The sequence below is a fragment of the Mus pahari genome, chromosome 3 (assembly GCF_900095145.1).
Source record: "Mus pahari chromosome 3, PAHARI_EIJ_v1.1, whole genome shotgun sequence".
In the NCBI taxonomy this organism is placed as follows: Eukaryota; Metazoa; Chordata; class Mammalia; order Rodentia; family Muridae; genus Mus; species Mus pahari.
The window spans coordinates 5,773,678-5,791,587 of record NC_034592.1 but is presented as its reverse complement, the minus strand read 5'-3'; the positions used below and the strand labels follow the sequence as shown (position 1 = coordinate 5,791,587).

The following is a 17,910-nucleotide window of genomic DNA, read 5'->3' as shown; positions in this document are numbered from 1 at the left end:
CTCCCTCCCTCTCTCTCTCTCTCTCTCTCTCTCTCTCTCTCTCTCTCTCTCTCTCTGTCTCTCAGAATGAACTGCCAAGAAAATACGACTTGCACTCCAATCCCCAGAGCCTAGTTAGCACAATGCATGTTCTAACATGTGTAAGACAGTTTGCAAATGGGACGGCACTGGTGTGCCAAACGGCACCGCAACTTCTAAGACCCGCATTCACAAAGGAGGAGCCCAGGATAGCCATAACACCAGACACTGACAAAAGTAAAACCTTGTCAAACAAAGGACTTACTGGTGTGAGTTGCTGGGAGTTTAACAGCTGCTGGAACTGCTGTTGCTGGATAAACATCTGTCTCTGCTGGTCCGACAGCAGCCCTAGTCCCGAGGCACTGAAAAACCATCACAGCCTTACTTTCTACTGTACCTCCTCAGGGGGCTAGGAAAAGCAGCTTCTCCACTGGGGAGTTAGGTCATTTCAACTACAGTAGTTCATTATGTACAAAGTAGTCTTGCTCCTCATATTCGTAAACTCGACCATCAAGTAACAGAAACTTAGGAAGTTAGTTTTAAAAGGTACAAACTTATGTGTTTGTAATAAAAGTATTCATCTGTCCCTCACTTCATCAAAATCTGTGATAGAGAAGTATCAAAATTGTGCTGTTAAAATTTGAGGAGCCAGTATCATGTGACTGCCACAAGAATGCCTTTTTAAAGTTTAGTATACATGTATGTAATAAGGAAAAGTAACATTTTAAGTTTGATATCCCCGATCAGGACTGACATTTTCAACACAATATATTTAATATGATTAAAAATTGAATTTTTTTAATTACATCAATTTAAAAAACAAGCATACCATGAATAGCTAGCACTTAATTTTTTCTTAGAGAACATCTACAAAATACATTAAAATATCCTAACCCTCATTGGGAAGAGAGGCCCCTTGGTCTTGCAAACTTTATATGCCCCAGTACAGGGGAACACCAGGGCCAAGAAGGGGGAGGGGAGGAGCGTGGGGAGGGGGGGAATAGGGGACTTTGGGGATAGCATTTGAAATGTAAATGAAGTAAATACCTAATAAAAACTTGGAAAAAAAAATACTAACACAAAACAAAGACAACACTAATAACATGTTGCATGAAAAAAACCAAAAAAACAAAAAACGAAATAATAATAATGGCGACTACAACAATGTACCGAAACAAGCCTCTTACCTGTTGGTCAGTGCGGCCGCCGGCATTGGATGTGCTGCATTAGGTGGTACACTGGTGTGGGTGAGAGGGGCAGGGTTCTGGGAGATTGTGACCGGAGTCTGAATCACACCATTTAAAGCTCCCACAATGCCGTTAATTGCCAGTTGGTTACCTGGCAAAGCTCCAATTATTCCACCCACTGCGGACACAGCTGGGATGGTGGACGTGACAGTCTGCATCCCACTAGCTAGCGCCCCCACTGTCACGCCATTCACCTGCTGAACCCCACCGACTCCAGAGCTCTGCTGAGCAGGACTCTGCCCAGCAGGAGGGGGAGTAGAAAGAGCGGAAGAACTGCTGGTGCTCTGTCCACTGGAGGTCAAGTCCTAGTGTAATAAGAATGAGACGCAAGTTGCAAAGAGCACAGCAGGACTGCTGAGCATTATTTTAAATCATTCAATGTAAGGTGCAATGTTCGCAAGTAAAACACAAATGAACATTTAACCACACTCAAAAAAATTTACCTGATTTAATACAGGAAGAGAACTGTCAGGTAAAAAGCTGTTTCCTATATGTGGGCTCTTACTGCTGTTCAGTGAATCAGGAGGAGGAGCTACAAACAGGAAAAGATAAAAAACTCAGGCCCTATTAATTATAGTATGTGTATTAAAGGCTATTTAAAAGTAGATGCTGAAGCCCATAATCCTGTTACTCCTAACACTTATTCAAATGGGGAATGGGGGGGACAGGGAGAAGGTATCTTTGTGTTGAATGTTGTAGCTTTATTTCAAAAATGAAATCTTACATTTAAATAAAATTTACCACCAAACTATCCACTGAAGTGAAAACAAATTCAAGGGAATTACTAGGGCTGTCTCTGTCCCTCAGGAATAACTTTCATCTTCATGTAACTGGTAACCATGCCATTAGAGTCTACCCACTTCCCTTAGAAACCGTGGTACTCACCAGTCTGTGCTGTGTATGTGTGCATCTGAGGAGACGGACTAGGGGTTGTCGTTATGGCTGCGAAAGGCACTGCAAGCTGTGCGTTCAACAACTGAAGACGTTCTTTTTTGGCAGTCAAATTTTTGATCTGTTCTTCTAATCTTCGATTTTCAACTTGAAGTTGATGTAATGACTTTAACATTCCTAGAACTGGCAAATATTTCTGTGTTGTTTTTTTTTTTTTTTTAAAGCAAAGACATCTCCACTCCCATGACTATTTTATGGTCATAGCATCAATTGCCTCAGACTTAAATATGTGGAAATTTTATAGGCTAATACTAACATGAATAAGGTTTACTCCTAGATCTGAATGTAGATACAAGTGTCATGTTAAGACTACCCAGCTGTACCACATGGAAGCTTTGATGCGCACAAGTGCGCGTAAGCACACGTATGCGGGGTGTGTGTGTGTATCAAACAATAACCCACCTCAATCATGTTCAAGTAGTTTCTATCGTCAAAGAAAAATGATGGCATTTTATTTTCCTCAAAATAAAACTTAAAATTTCAAAGTACTTTTCATGATTTTTTATAAGAAAAAATAATGACAATAGCTAAAAGTTACAATAGGAAAATTAACACCAATATGTTTTACCTCAAATAAGGACACGTTTTTCTCAGTTATTGTTTAAACATGCAGGAGCTGGGAGATACAGTCTATGGGAAAGCAAGCAAGCATGCACTTGGCATGCACAAGGGCCTGGGCAGACTCTTTAGGACCCAAAACAACAGCAGCAGCAGCCGCCGCCTCCAACACCACCACCAAACCTGCTGCCACACAACTGGCATAAAGCCTGCCAGTGCCAGCTGTTTGGCATGTCTCTTCGAAGGCTCCCCAGCAGGGGGCGCTGTATCTGTACCCCTGCTATTTCTCCCTTGAGGAAGAGAAGCCTCCTCATCTGTTAACAAGCTTTTGGCCCTGCCTGACACTGTGCTAGTTCTTCCAAGGTTTGGACTTCCAACTGCCAATCAAGAACATTGTTCTTAGGCCATGGTGATGGAGATTTGAAAAATTCCAGTTATTAAAAAGATGTATTTGCTTAACATGACCTCAGGGCCTTCCAAAGACCCTCTAGCATTACAAGACTTAAATTTTATCCCCCTTATGGTGCCCAGATGAGGCGATAAGACAGCTAGTCTGCCTACCTATCCTGTTTAAAAGGTTATGCTCATGTCTGTTTCCTCACATTCAACAGTTTTGAGTAGGGGCACTGTCCATAAAAGGATCAATTCAAGGCACTTCACTCACTAGTAATCTTTTTAAACAACAACAACAACAACAGAAGATCTCTGGGTATAGGAATCTTTGTTTAAATCCTGAGCTGAGAGGTTAGACCGTATGTTCTCACAAGTTGTCAAGAGCAAAGTCCAGTAGGACAGAGGAACAGCAGCAGCTGTTTATTTCAACCAGTGACCAGATAACACAAAGCACAGAAGGCAAGCTTTTTCAATTTTCGTGTCATTTATCTTCAATCCTAGGAAAAAGGGACAGCCTTACTGTCAAGTTCACAAGACACTATAGAACGTAAACAAACAAAAACCAAAACTTGCCGTAGATATTCTTAAAGATGAATAAAGACTAATTTGGAATTAAAAATATAGTTAGCTCTGACAAACCATGGCACATACCTTCTCAAATTACATATAGTGCCTGACATAATGTCATTATTTGGGTAAACACTTTTTCTGTATTTATGTATTTGTTTGTAGGGGGAGGGGCGCCCAGGTCTTTGTGCAGAACCAGCTGTCCTGGAACTTGATTTGTAGATCAGTCTGACCTTGAACTCAGAAATCTGCCTGCCTCTGCCTCCTGAGTGCTGGGATTAAAGGCATGCGTCACCACCGCCCACTTCCAAGTATCCATATTTTAGACACAAGAAATGGACTACTTACTATCACCAGGAGTACCCTGCTCTAATAAAAACTGCTGTCCTTCACTCCACTGCCTCTCCAAGAGCTGTTCAATACTTGCTGCTACTGGAGGCACAGTTTCCAAACTGCTATTGCTCGGTTGATCATAACGAAGCTGTAAGTTGCTCACTGGGGATCTGTCAAAAACATTTAATCTCAAATTAAAAAGGAATGTGTCTAAGCACCTGAAAGCCAATCTCCTGCGCTATGCTGAGAGACCATTCTACTGTATACATTTTTCTAGCACCAAATGGCCTATGGCAGAGGTATCAATGAAATCATAATTGAGTCATTGTCATTCTTCCTCATTAAAATTATAAAATAGCTGAACATAGTAAATAATTAAAAACCACTAGAATACAAATGAGCAATGTCCTTTGAAGTAGGCTGTGAACAAACAGTATGGCTTTCTTTATAAGACATAGAGAAACCAGACATTAGAAGAGCTTTAAAATAGAGCTATGAAAGGAGAGAGGGGCTGAAGAGCTGACCCAGGGGTTAAGAGTACTCCTACTCTTGCACAGGGCCCAGGCCTAGTGCCAAAAACCCACATGGTAGCTTACACCTCTATCTGTAGCTCGAACTCCTGGGGATGTGATGCCCTCTTCTGGCTTCCTCGGGCAATAGGTCTTCAGATGATGCACATACATGATGTGCATGTAGGGAAAGTACATATACACATTAAAATAAAATTCTACAACTATGTCTTAATGTACATGTTATCAGAATAACACTACAAATGTAACACTGTGGAGGACATTTGAATCTTAAAGTGCAATAAAAAAAATTAATGATTTTTAACTAAAAAGAAAAATCCATTTCACTCCTATCAATTCAAGGTAATTTATTTGTATAGAATGTAGATGATACAAGCATGTTTAAATGTCATAGATTAGTTCTTCAAACAAATCTTAACCCTTCTAAAACAGACAAAAATTAACATGTTCTATTCTTATGTCCAGTTTTACTTTTCCATTAGTAAATGGGACCATCTTTTGGTCTCTGGTCTCCATTCTACTTTAGTGCGCTAGTAAAGTGCGTTAGTATCCTAAGTATTTTTATGCAATGATCTCCATTTACAAATGAGGAGGAGGGGAGACCTGAAGATTTGAGAAGGAGGAGGAGGAGGAGCCACAAAAGGACCAGGAAATTCTGAAAGTCTGCTTAGTCAATTAAGAAAGACTCTGTGTTTTGTACACAGAGCTCAAGTTGGAAAACAACAGTCTTCTAGCAATGGGTCTGGTCCTGGCAGAAAGCTTGTTATCTATCAATCTCTTCAAGATTTCATGTAGTAAGGCACTCTACATGCAAGCATCATAAGCTAGCAATCACATTCCAAATACATGATGTCAGGGTTAGTTGGGCCATTCCACTTTGGGCTGATTCTTAAAGAGTAATGGAATGCTTCAATGTACACTAAAAATAATTTAGTAACATTCATTGTATTATAGTCTGTTTAAAATAAAAATAAAAAATTTTACTAAGCAAAATTGCACCAAGGGATTCTGAATCCATTTTAGATAACTTGTGTGCTGATGTAACTTTAAAAGGGAGACATGGAAATTCTTCCTCTACTAAACGTGAGCAAGATTCCATTAACTTTCTCATTTGAAAAGTAAATCATAAACAGTATAGATATACAATATAAAAATAAGAGAGCAGTGGTATAATTTTCTCATTCTGTAGTTCAGATTCCTTGGTTCTGAGAAACATTTTCTCCAGATTTTAATAAGAAAAAAAAAACCACATTACTTTTACATAATTATATTATAGGAATTATATGAGGAAAGGTATATGTTTACACAGTCTTGGGAAATGGATGAGGTTACTGGACAGTATCTACAATGGTAAAGAATGTGCTTCCTGAGGAACCACCAGACTGATTTCCAGAGTGGTTGTACCAGTTTGCAATCCCACCAACAATGGAGGAGTGTGCCCCTTTCTCCACATCCTCGACAGCATCTGCTATCACCTGAGTTTTTTTTTTTTTTTATCTTAGCCATTCTGACTGGTATGAGGTGGAATCTCAGAGTCATTTTGATTTGCATTTCCCTGATGACTAAGGATGTTGAACATTTCTTTAGGTGCTTCTTGGCCATTCAAGTTTCCTCAATTGAAAATTCTTTGTTTAGCTCTGTTTCCCATTTTTTAATAGGGTTATTTGGTTCTCTGGGGTCTTAACTTCTTGATTTCTTTGTAAATATTGGATATTAGCCCTCTATTGTATGTAGGATTGGTAAAGATCTTTACCCAATCTGTTGGTTGCTGATTTGTCCTATTGACAGTGTCCTCTGCCTTACAAAAGCATATGAAGTCGCATTTGTTGATTCTTGATCTTAGAGCAGAAACCATTGGTGTTCTGTTCAGGAACTTTTCCCCTGTGCCCATGCGCTCCAGGCTCTTTCTTACCTTCTCTTTTATTATTCTTTGTATGGAGGTCCTTGATCCACTTGGAATTTTTGGAGTCACCTAAGTATACTGTCATATAATCTGCAAATAGTGATATTTTGACTTCTTCCTTTCCAATTTATATCCCGTTGATCTTTGTTGTCTAATTGCTCTAGCTAGAACTCCAAGTACTATACTGAATAGGTAGGGAAAGAGTTGGCAGCCTTGTCTAGTCCTTGATTTTGTTGGGATTTCTTCAAGTTTCTCTCCATTTACTTTGATGTTGGCTACTGGTTTGCTGTAGATTGCTTCTACTATGTTTAGGTATGAGCCTTCAATTCCTGATCTTTCCAAGACTTTTAACATGAAGGAGTGTTGGATTTTGTCAAATGGTTTTCAGCATCTAATGAAATGATCACTATGTTCAAAGCAGCCTTATTTATAATAGCCAGAAGCAGGAAAGAACCCAGATGTCCCTCAACTAAGGAATGGATATAGAAAATGCGGTACGGTACATTTATTTACACAATGGCAAACTAGTCATCTATTAAAAACAATGACATTGTGAAATTCCCAGGCAAATGGATAGATCTAGAAAATATCCTGAGTGAGGTAACTCAGCCAAAACGGAACACACATGGTATGTACACACTGATGGGCAAAGAGCGTGGAATACCCACAATACAATTCACAGACCACATGAAGCTCAAGAGGAAGGAAGACCAAAGAGGGGCTGCTTCAGTCCTACTTAGAAGGGGGAATTATACAATCAAGGGAAACAGAGAGTGGGAGGGACTTGGGAGGAAGAGAGAAGGGGGAGGGGGAAAGAGGAGTAGGATCAGTTATGGGAAGAGATGGAGGAAATGTACAGAGAGTCAGGAAATTGAACACAGTTGTGTAGCAATGGGGGATGGGGAACTGGGGTAGCAACCAGAAAGTCCCAGATGCCAGGAAAGCAAGAACCTCCCAGGACCCCACAGGGAAGACATTAGCTGAAATACCCCACAAAGGGGAGGGAGAACCTGTCAAGACCATATCCAGAGGTTAGCCAGCCCCATACCTCCCGTTGAGGGATGGGGACACCCACACATCTCCAAAATTTTAATCCAGAATTGTTCCCATCTAAAGGAAATACAGGGACAAATAGTGGAGCAGAGAGTGAAGGGAAAAGGCCATTTAGAGACTGCCCCACCTGGAGATCCATCCCCTATGCAGACACCAAACCCAGACAATATTGAGGATGCCAAGAGGTGCTTGCTGACAGGAGCCTGATACAGCTGTCTCCTGAGAGGCTCTGCCAGAGCCTGACCAATACAGAGGCAGATGCTCGCAGTCAACCCCGGGGATGAACATAGGGACCCTGATAGGGGAGTTAGGGAAGGGGAGTTAAGGGAAGGACTGAAGGAGCTGAAGGGGTATTATCTGGCATCAATGGGTGGGAGGCTCTTGGTCCTGTGAAGGCTTGATGCCCTAGTGTAGGGGAATGAATGGTAGGGTGGTGAGGCAGGAGTGAGTAGGTGGGTGGGGGAACACCCTCATAGAAGCAGGGTAAGGGGGGGATGGAATAAGGGGGCTGCAGAGAGGAAACTGGGAAAGGGGTTATTTGAAATGTAAATAAATAAAACATCCAATTTAAAAAAAAAAAAAAAGAATGTGCTCACTGGGGGTGGCGGTTCACACTTTCTTTTTTAAAGGCATTTTTTAAAAGATTTATAATTTTATTTATATGAGTACACTGTAGCTGTCTTCAGACACACCAGAAGGGGGCATCAGATCCTATTACAGATGGTTGTGAGCCACCATGTGGTTGCTGGGAATTGAACTCAGGACCTCTGGAAGAGCAGTCAGTGCTCTTAACCACTGAGCCATCTCTCCAGCCCCCTTAAAGGCTTTTTTTAAAATTAGATACTTTTTTTTCATTTACATTTCAAATGCTATCCCCAAAGCCCCCTATACTCCCCCCTACCCCCGCACGCCCTGCTCCCAAACCCACCCACTCTGCTTCCTGGCCTGGCATTCCCCTGGACTGGGGTATATGATCTTCACAAGACCAAGGGGCCTCTCCTCCCACTGATGGCCGACTAGAGACACAGCTCTGGGGGTACTGGTTAGTTCATATTGTTGTTCCTCCTATAGGGTTGCAGACCTCTTTAGCTCCTTGGATACTTTCTCTAGCTCCTTCATTAGGGGTCATGTGTTCCATCCAATAGATGACTGTGAGCATTCACTTCTGTGTTTGCCAGGCATTGGCATAGACTCACAAGAGAGAGCTATGTCAGGGTCCTGTCAACAAAATTTTTTTGGCTTATGCAATAGTGTCTGGGTTTGGTGGTTGTACATGGGATGGATCCCCAAGTGGGACAGTCTGTGAATGATCCTTCCTTCTGTCTCAGTTCCAAACTTTGTCTCTGTAACTCCTTCCATGGGTATTTTGTTCCCAATTCTAAGAAGGAACAAAGTATCCACACTTTGGTCTTCCTTATTCTTGAGTTTCATGTGTTTTGCAAATTGTATCTTAGGTAATTCTACGTGTCTGGGCTAATATCCACTTATCAGTGAGTGCATATCATGTGTGTTCTTTTGTGATTGGGTTACCTCACTTTTTAATCCCGGCACTAGGGGAACCTCTTGAGGTTGAGGACAGCCTCATCTACAGAGCAAACATCAGGACAGCACTACACAGAGAAACTCAGCCTTTAAAACAATGAAACGAAACGAAATGAAAGTTGCCCCTAGCCGATGAGCAACTCCACTGTTCCTTTAGTCAGAAGACGGCACCGGGAGAAGACTAACTAGAGAAGGATGCCGAAGTTGGAAATGGAAGAAAAAGCCAGCCATCACTAAATTCTGTGCCTTGTTCTGAACTGACATCTGTCCCACAGTACTGTTCCCATCACTGACAACAGACCCATAACCTACTCTTGGTAACTTACACAGGAGTGGATGCTCCTGGCTTATGATATAAGACCTAAAGACACACAAAATACAGCTGATACACTCTGCTTCCAACACAACATAAAAGGAACTAGAGGGATTTTAAGGAGGCTTCTTGTGAAGCAGCAACGAGAGACTTAGCCACAGCTGAACCTCAAGAGTGACAGTCTGGGTTTATATCTTAAGGCATCAGTATTTTATAAGCAAAAATAATCACCAAGTCAATGCATTAATCATCCCACAAGCGAAATATATAAATGATAAATAGTTCAAACTGATTAGAAACATATGAAAATGTATTCCTTTTAGCTTAGAAATCTAACAATGTGTTTAAAATTAACATTTCAATTAATTTAGAATCAATTTTCTTGTCTAGACAGGCTTATCTACAGAATGTTTTTATAGCCTCAACAAATATACACTTTCCTACTCAAGATAACAAAGTTTCCAAATCTCAAGGTGTTTCTTTCCGATGCTTCCCAGTAATAACAATCCTTACCTTGGGGAGAGGCTTCCCCTGGGTGAGCTTCCACGACCAACCAGACTACGGGTATTGTCTCCGAGATCTTGATCTGCAGTGTAAATATTCCAGAGTTGGTAATAGGGCTCTCTTCCTAGAGATACCAAGTGTGAAGCTACTGCTCTGAGTCTTGCTAAAGCCAAGCCTGTTCTGAGGAAGCCCTGTCGCGCTGCTAGCTGAGAGCTATTCAACTGCAGCATGCACAACACAGTCCGCGAGTGTCTCTGTGGGTGTGGACAGCCATGGACCTTTCAAGTTTAGAGTACAGGAACATGGCTTGAATTTGCAGCGCTCTCCCCTCAGCCACTTTTAATTTCTATGGTTAAAGTAATAAATTGCAGCTGTAGACAACTAATCAGTATGCTTATCACAGTGAATCCTTATGCTTTGTATTTTTTTAACACTTAGCATCTCAACAAAAGTCACAAAATACATTGATACACCAAGACTAAAGTTGTTACGATACTGGTCACACCAATACTTATGTAAAATATTTTCTAATTGGTGAAAACAACTAAAAATCTAGCTATCTGCATTGAATGAGAAATGTTCACCTGGATAAATACACTGCTGAAATACTAGGAGCCCTTCATGTCTTAAGCAGCTTACATCCCACCTGCACAGCCCTTTCCAGTCTATCTGGCCTGTCTCAGGGCTGGACTCCCCTTACTCTAAACCAGGTAGCCACTGACCCTTGAAGGGTTAAGACCTGAGTGAGCAGGTGAAGCCACTCCCTCCCGAGACCAGCCAGGACTATGTGGACATGTCAACAGATCCATAAGGACAGCACGAGACAAACACAGAGGAACAGGTCATTAGAACAGCCCCAGAGGCAAATACAACACGTGTGAACTGGTCCACAAAACACAGGGTTACTAACACTGCACAAATCTTCAAACCAAGGATGATTTTAAACCAAGTTTGGGTAATTCAGTTTCATGAATTATGCAAATAAAGGTTTGGACTATTCATGGTAAAACCCAATGCTATGTTGCTTTCATTGCATAGAAGTGAGGACTGAACAAATCTGTCAGAAAAGACATTGCGACACTCCTGCCTGCTGATGGCTCAAATTAAATATTTGCATTTCACAGAGGAAAAAACACAGCATAACATTTACATACTTCCTAATGGAATTCTTTTCGTTTTCAAAAAAAGAAAAACAAAAAGAAAAACAAAATCACATCCCTAGATGGCTGGCTGGCCGGCCTGCCAGCCTGCCTGCCTTTCACTGTATGAAAAATAACCTAATACAGAGAGTTTACACCAGGGAAGGGCTTTACCTGTTTGGCTGCTTTCAGACTGAGCCATGAGAACTGCCATGGATGGATTCTGATTTAATCTACTGCCATACATATGGGCTGGTGCCTGACTAAGAGAAGATCCAGAAACAGTATTTGCCTAAATGAAAACAAGCACAAAGTTAGTGATCAGACTGGAAATGCCTTAATGGTTTTCCTCCTACAGTCTCAGCTGCATTCTCACTTATCTCAGAAGTCAAGCACAAATGCTGACCTGCAAAGTAAATGCTTTGTTTTAAACATCTAACATCAAATTTTGAAAACTACAGTGTTTTTAACGAGTGGTCCATTCTGTGAATCTACTTACAATAAACCTAGTACAGTAACCATGTGAACTTAGAACTAGTTCTTTAATCTCATTAAACCATTTAGAAAATCAGGCAGGTAGACAACAGATGTTTAAAAAATGCTGTGTCTCTTAACATCACACACAAGCAGGCTGAGAATGTCAAAGGTTTAACTTCTACTTCAAGTATTTTGACTATTCAAAGCCATGTTTGCCATTGCTTAACACTGTCATCAGAAAAACCCGCACACTGTTTAGTTACTTCCTATTCTGAGAGATGTACAAGCCTGTGGCTTGTCCTGTTTTGTTTTGTTTTGTTTTGTTTCGTTTACATCTTAAAAGAAATAAAACAGGCATCACAAATGTATTTTCTATACAATGCAAAGCCCAGCCAATCACAGCTTTGCCCTGACCCCATATAAGGTACTGTGTCTTTTTTGGCAGGAAGCCAGTTCTAATAACTGAAGAGCTCCTCCACAGACTGCCACTCATTCATGTTGCTAACCACAGGTCTGAAGGCCTCTTACTGGGACCTGTGCCAAACAAGCAAAACTGAACCCTTAAACAGATGAAGTTAAGAAGGCTGGCCAAGGGTTGTGTAATCCAAGGTAATAAAAATGTCTTCTTTGATATGTATACATTCCCACTTTCCAGGAATATCATAACCTTAAGATTGCCATTTTGGAGACGAGTCTCCTGTACACAAAATACTGTAGCTAACAGAAACCTTTTACTACTCTGAAACTACTTACAGAATAAACAGTATCATAAATTACGTTTCACATAATTAAAATCAAAGCATAATTATTTTAGAATAACACTCTTGAAAACAACTTCCAAGGATGGCAGTATTTCTAATACAAAGAAGCAAGATGTCAGCAGAAGAAACACAGGGCTGGTGACATGGGTAACAGCTCAGAGGAGATTGATGATGTCAGTTATGACAAAGCACATGTCTACAGAATAAATTATTTCTGGCCAACTCCTATCTCGAGCAAGAGTATATTGTGGCATTTAGATAATTTATTCAGTACACACTAAGACTGTAAGTTTATAATCCATAATAGTGGTTTCCAAGATCCAGAACCCTGACTTTCTCTACTGTTCCAAAGTATTTTTAGTGCATATTTAATATGTAAATTCAATTTAACCACTTCACCATTTTTTTTTTCTTCTTAAGGATATTCAGAGTCATGAGTCATAGAGTTTATGCTATGAAGTCTTGTTTAATAATTGGGCAGACAAAATACCTGGATGGATAATGAGCCTTGCAACCAAACTTCCTGACTTGAGTTCTAATCCTCGAATCCACTCAGTGGAGAAAACTGACTCCTACAGGAGATCCTCTTGATATGGACATGTGCCCCTCTCTCCTCTCCTCTCCTCTCCTCTCCTCTCCTCTCCTCTCCTCTCCTCCCCCCCCCCCCCCCCCCCCCCCCCCCCCCTCTCTCTCTCTCTCTCTCTCTCTCTCTCTCTCTCTCTCTCTCTCTCTCTCCACTTAGTCCACAGTGAAAGATAAGTGAAATTCACAACCTAAAGATCAAAACTGGACACTATGTATTTAATAACATGGATACTGAAAACACAATAAACTAAAATATATGACACTCTTAGACTGTGAGATAGCTCAGTGGATAAGGGTGAGGCCACCAAGCCTGATGACCTGAGTTCCATTCCTGTTCTACAATTTACGAGCCAGAATACCTTTTCACTTCCGAGTTTCTTAAGAGATCCAACTCTTTTGTTGTTTTTGTTATTTAAGATAGGGTTTCTCCTTGGCTGTCCTGGAACTCACTCTGTAGACCAGTAAGGCTGCTTCTGCCTCCTAAGTGCAAGGATTACAGATGTCCAGCCACTGCCCAGGCAGATCCAACTCTTTTTTGTTTTTTTTAAAGATTTTATTTATTTATTATATGTAAGTACACTGTAGCTGTCTTCAGACACTCCAGAAGAGGGAGTCAAATCTTGTTACGGATGGTTGTGAGCCACTATGTGGTTGCTGGGATTTGAACTCCGGACCTTCGGAAGAGCAGTAGGGTGCTCTTACCCACTGAGCCATCTCACCAGCCCCAGATCCAACTCTTATTAGAAATAATTTTTGAAAGGACGGGCTCCTGCTGCTGTGCCAAAGGTTTCATATTTCTTCTTGATAGCTTCAAATTTAGACGGTGGCGTTTGCTTTCACCTTCAGTCAGTAAGCCCACTATATAAACATTAAAACAAAAGGCAGTGCAGTACAATGACTGACATGCCTAATGGCATATTCTAAAGTAGGAAAGTATTTTTTTTTTTAATTTTATGTATTTGGGAAACTGAGGCAGGAGGATTACAAGTTTGAGGCTACATAGGAAGATCTTGCCTCAAAAAGAAAAATAAATTTTCCAAAGAGAAAGTGTAATTATTAATTTTGCTTGTCAGGAGTAGACTTTTGCTCTGTGCATTGATGCGTGCAAAGCGCTCCATGTTGATGTCAGCTAAGATGGATCATTTTAAGGTAAAGAACAGGAATCAGGAGCAGCGGAGAGTCCAAGGCCAGCCTGTTATTATCCAAAATTATACTTATTGTCAACAGCAAAAGAAAGCAGCACAACACATATGTCACACTGTGCCTGCTCTTACAGTTGGTCTATCAGGATAAATGTAAGAAAGTCTAACATTCGAGGTAAAAAAAACAAAAGATGAAGGATAATTATTTTATAATTATATGAAAGACTAACAAACTAAAAATAAACTGATCAATTATTGAAGTAAATCTTAAATTACTTTTAAACAATTGCCTAAGATTTAAAAAACAATATGCTTCATGAACTTAATATATCAAACAGCCATAAAAAAACACAAGCAAGTACCTCAGGCAGTGTTCAAATTCAAGACAAACAAATGAAACTCACATTTCCTAAACAAACTAGGTTATCGTTTTGTTTTAAATCTTAAGATCAAATTCTACTTCTGGTTTAGTCTCCATATTAAAAGCCCGTCTTTTCTATTGTAAGGTTCGGGCTATGAGCACAGGCATGTTTGGGATGAGCTCTGGCAAATGCTGACTAAACAGATCCTAGGCTTACTGTAAAGTACTTTTGCTATACAGGAGGAAAAGCTATGTCTTAGGCTAACCAGAACACTGAGGAGGGACAACAATTTGCTGTCAAGCCTGTGATTTCTGGTTTCCCATGAACTTGGATAAGATACATTGTCAATTACACACATACTACTTGGGGCAAATTTCCAAAAGTGAAAACGATTTCCAAAAAAAACACTGTATGGATAGCATAAATGCTCTGCTGTAAGTAAAACTTCACCTACAGATTCTATTACAATACGGCAATACTACTGAGCACAGAGTCAGTCACATCTGTAATCTCAGCGCTAGCAAGACAGGGCTGACCCTCAAACACTGCAGACCACCCTGGCTACACAGAGTTCTAAACTTCAGAACGCTATGGCAGGACTCTCTCAAAAAACAAACAAAAAAGCAAAAACACACAAGATTATCAATACAATGTAAGAAAATGCTTCATAATATATTAAAATTATAGCATATTAAAATAGTATATATTAACATTAAAAATACATGTTTGATCTGAGGTTTTTTTGTTTTTTTTTTAAGGAAATCTGAATGAACACTAGACAGAGACTGAATCAAGTTTTATCTATTGACTCAAACTTCATACTTTGAAACACACTGAGAACAAACTCCACCTCTGAGTCAGGCACCACCAGTGATGCTTTAATGCCCAGAGTGAGAGATGAAACCAAGGGGGAACGACTCCCTGATCCCATGAGCAGGCCGACTGCTGGGGCTGTCAGCTTCAACAGCATGGCTCTCCGTTTCTCAATGCTCCAAACTGCTCCCTAACTGCTACAAGCTTAATGTATTCCAAACCACTGTTTAGGCTAATGCTGAAATGTGTCACAACTGAAATGTGTCCAAAAAAAAAAAAAACAAACAGTAGGATTAAAGTGCAGTTAAACCATTACTGAACACTCTCGGACAGAGACTGAACAGAGGACTGGACAGAGTAACCAATTCTAAATAGGTTTCTTAATTAGTTAATGTCTAATCCTTGTTACCACTTATCTTTTAGGAAGAAAATGGTGGAATCTGAAGGGCAATATGAAAAGTTAATGGTAAAATAACTTATTTATGTCCTTTACATATTAGAAAGAACATGTCATTTCCACATAATATTTTACCTTGTTTAAGGGAAAAGATCTACATTTACTACTACTGTTTTCCTGACAGCCTATGTACTGAGTATTTATAATGATCATTCATAAAAGAAAATTTATTTTAAAAATAAGTATAATGTATCAAATAAGATGAAGGTTATGAAGGAGTTTTTACAATTTTTCCTTCTTGCACAATAATGTTACTAGTGTCTGCTTCTAACTAAAAGCCCAAACCAACCGCCGTTGCACCTTTAGTGTCTATTAGCCTGACTTTTGCCTTCCTCATCACTTCCGTGGTGATAACCTCTAAGGCATCAAAATAAAGCCTGTCGGTTTCACTCACTCCGAGGGTTGGAGAGAGCAAGAATGACCCTGAAACTTCTGTTTTAGCTCCAACCTAGCCAGTAAAATTCTGATTTCATTTAATTATGTGCATTTTAAAGTATCTATCTGCAGAGAGAGAGAGAGAGAGAGAGAGAGAGAGAGAGAGAGAGAGAGAGAGAGAGAGCGCGCGAGCCTGGGGCCTGGGCAAGGGTGTGGTGGTGTTTTATCTCATTTTCTCTTTAGTAGTGCTGGTGAGGAAACATTGTCCCTTCCACATGCTAATGTTCTTCATGTTCTTGCACAATCTGTTTTTTCTTTAAAGATTTATTTTATTTATATGAATATACTGTAGCGTAGCTGTCTTCAGACACAGCAGAAAAGGTCATCTGATCCCATTACAGACGGTTGTGAGCCACCATGTGGTTGCTGAGAATTGAACTCAGGGGCCTTTGGAAGAGCAGTCAGTGCTCTGAGCCATCTCTCCAGCCCTCTTGCACAGTTCTTAATAACTGTGAAATGACATCTAGAACCATACTTTAAATACTGATAATTTTCACTATCTACCTTTTAGCAGTGCTTTGTTTTAAATCATATGTAATTTAAAAACCAAAGTGTAAGTTACTACCTACATACAAAGGATTGTGCATGAAGTAGACAAGAATTACATAAAGGTTAAGTTGAAATAATGCTGCCACCAAGTAGACAAAAGGGGACAGAATGACGTACAAAACCTTGAAACTTGGCCAATAGACAACCAGTTTGAGGGCAGGGCTATTGCTTTAAAATACTAGGGGACAAGGGGGTGGCTGAACAGGATAGCTCAGTGGGTAAAGGTACTTTAGTGCTCTAACAGGCATTTCTGTCCTTAAGTTTGATCTCCACAAAATCTGTAAGGTAGAAGGAAAAAGCCAACTCCACAAGTTGTCTCTTACCTAAACATGCACACTGGTTCATCCCCACATACATTAAAGACAAATACACACATCCACTCACAAAAATAATTCAAAGTGTGTGTGTGTGTGTGTGTGTGTGTGTGTGTGTGTGTGTGTGTGTGTGTGTAAGTGAGTAATTTAGGACTCGATTGTCATTGGACTTGTCTGTTTATATGGCTTTCCAATACATTTAATTATTTGTCTTATTAAAAAGATACAAGAGAAGGATGGAAAGATGGCTCAGTGGTTAAGAACATTGACTACTCTTCCAGAGGTCCTGAGTTCAATACCCAGTAACCACATGGTGGCTCACAACCATCCTTAATGAGATCCAATACCCTCTTCTGATAAGTCTGAAGACAGCTACAGTGTACTCATATACATAAAATAATAGTAAGATACAAGAGTATGGTTTTTCCTATTTGTTTTTTGTCTTTGCAACATTACTACTGCCAGGCCTAGCAGAGCTGACCAATGTCGGTTACTCAGAAGTCTAAAAATCAGGCCACTAGTGCAAGGTCCACTTAGCCCAAAGAACTCTGGACAACTCAGTTGAGACCCCATCTTAAAATAATTTTAAAAAGCCGGGCATGTTGGCGCACGCCTTTCATCCCAGCACTCGGGAGACAGAAGCAGAGGCAGGTGGCTCTCTGTTTGAAGACAGCCTGGTCTACAGAGTGAGTTCCAGGACAGCCGGGGCTACACAGAGAAACCCTGTCTCGAAAACAAAACAAAAAATAATAATAATTAAAAAAAAAAACCTAAAGGGTTGAGTAAGCTACAGATCAGTGGTAGAGCACTAGCTAGTTGGTATATTAAATCACTGGATTTAAGAACTGAAAAATAAGATTAAAAAAAATCCTATAAACGAGGCTGCACATCAGATTGTGGCAGAAAGGAGAGAAAAGTGATCAAATGTTTATTTGTGAACACTTATCTCCCATGAGAGAGAGGG

General features: G+C 40.2%; 2 protein-coding genes across 14 annotated transcripts in view; one reads left to right on the top strand and one right to left on the bottom strand.

Annotated features, from left to right (window-relative positions):
• Nucleotides 1-9,150, top strand: part of Dnajc1 (DnaJ heat shock protein family (Hsp40) member C1) — a 172,948-nt gene extending 163,798 nt beyond the window's left edge. Inside the window, exon 13 of the mRNA XM_029536171.1 lies at nucleotides 9,108-9,150. The gene's annotated coding sequence lies outside the window, so the exon portion shown is untranslated. The remainder of the gene's footprint in view (nucleotides 1-9,107) is intronic.
• Mllt10 (MLLT10 histone lysine methyltransferase DOT1L cofactor) overlaps nucleotides 1-17,910 on the bottom strand; it is a 144,466-nt gene that overhangs the window by 5,835 nt on the left and 120,721 nt on the right. For all 13 annotated transcript variants that reach the window (XM_021195224.2, XM_021195229.1, XM_021195228.1 and 10 more), the window contains 7 exons: nucleotides 11,226-11,343; nucleotides 9,922-9,994; nucleotides 4,083-4,237; nucleotides 2,151-2,339; nucleotides 1,709-1,797; nucleotides 1,206-1,570; nucleotides 284-380 (listed from right to left, as the gene is read on the bottom strand). In XM_021195224.2, coding sequence (XP_021050883.1) covers nucleotides 284-380; nucleotides 1,206-1,570; nucleotides 1,709-1,797; nucleotides 2,151-2,339; nucleotides 4,083-4,237; nucleotides 9,922-9,994; nucleotides 11,226-11,343 — 1,086 coding nt within the window. The remainder of the gene's footprint in view (nucleotides 1-283; nucleotides 381-1,205; nucleotides 1,571-1,708; nucleotides 1,798-2,150; nucleotides 2,340-4,082; nucleotides 4,238-9,921; nucleotides 9,995-11,225; nucleotides 11,344-17,910) is intronic.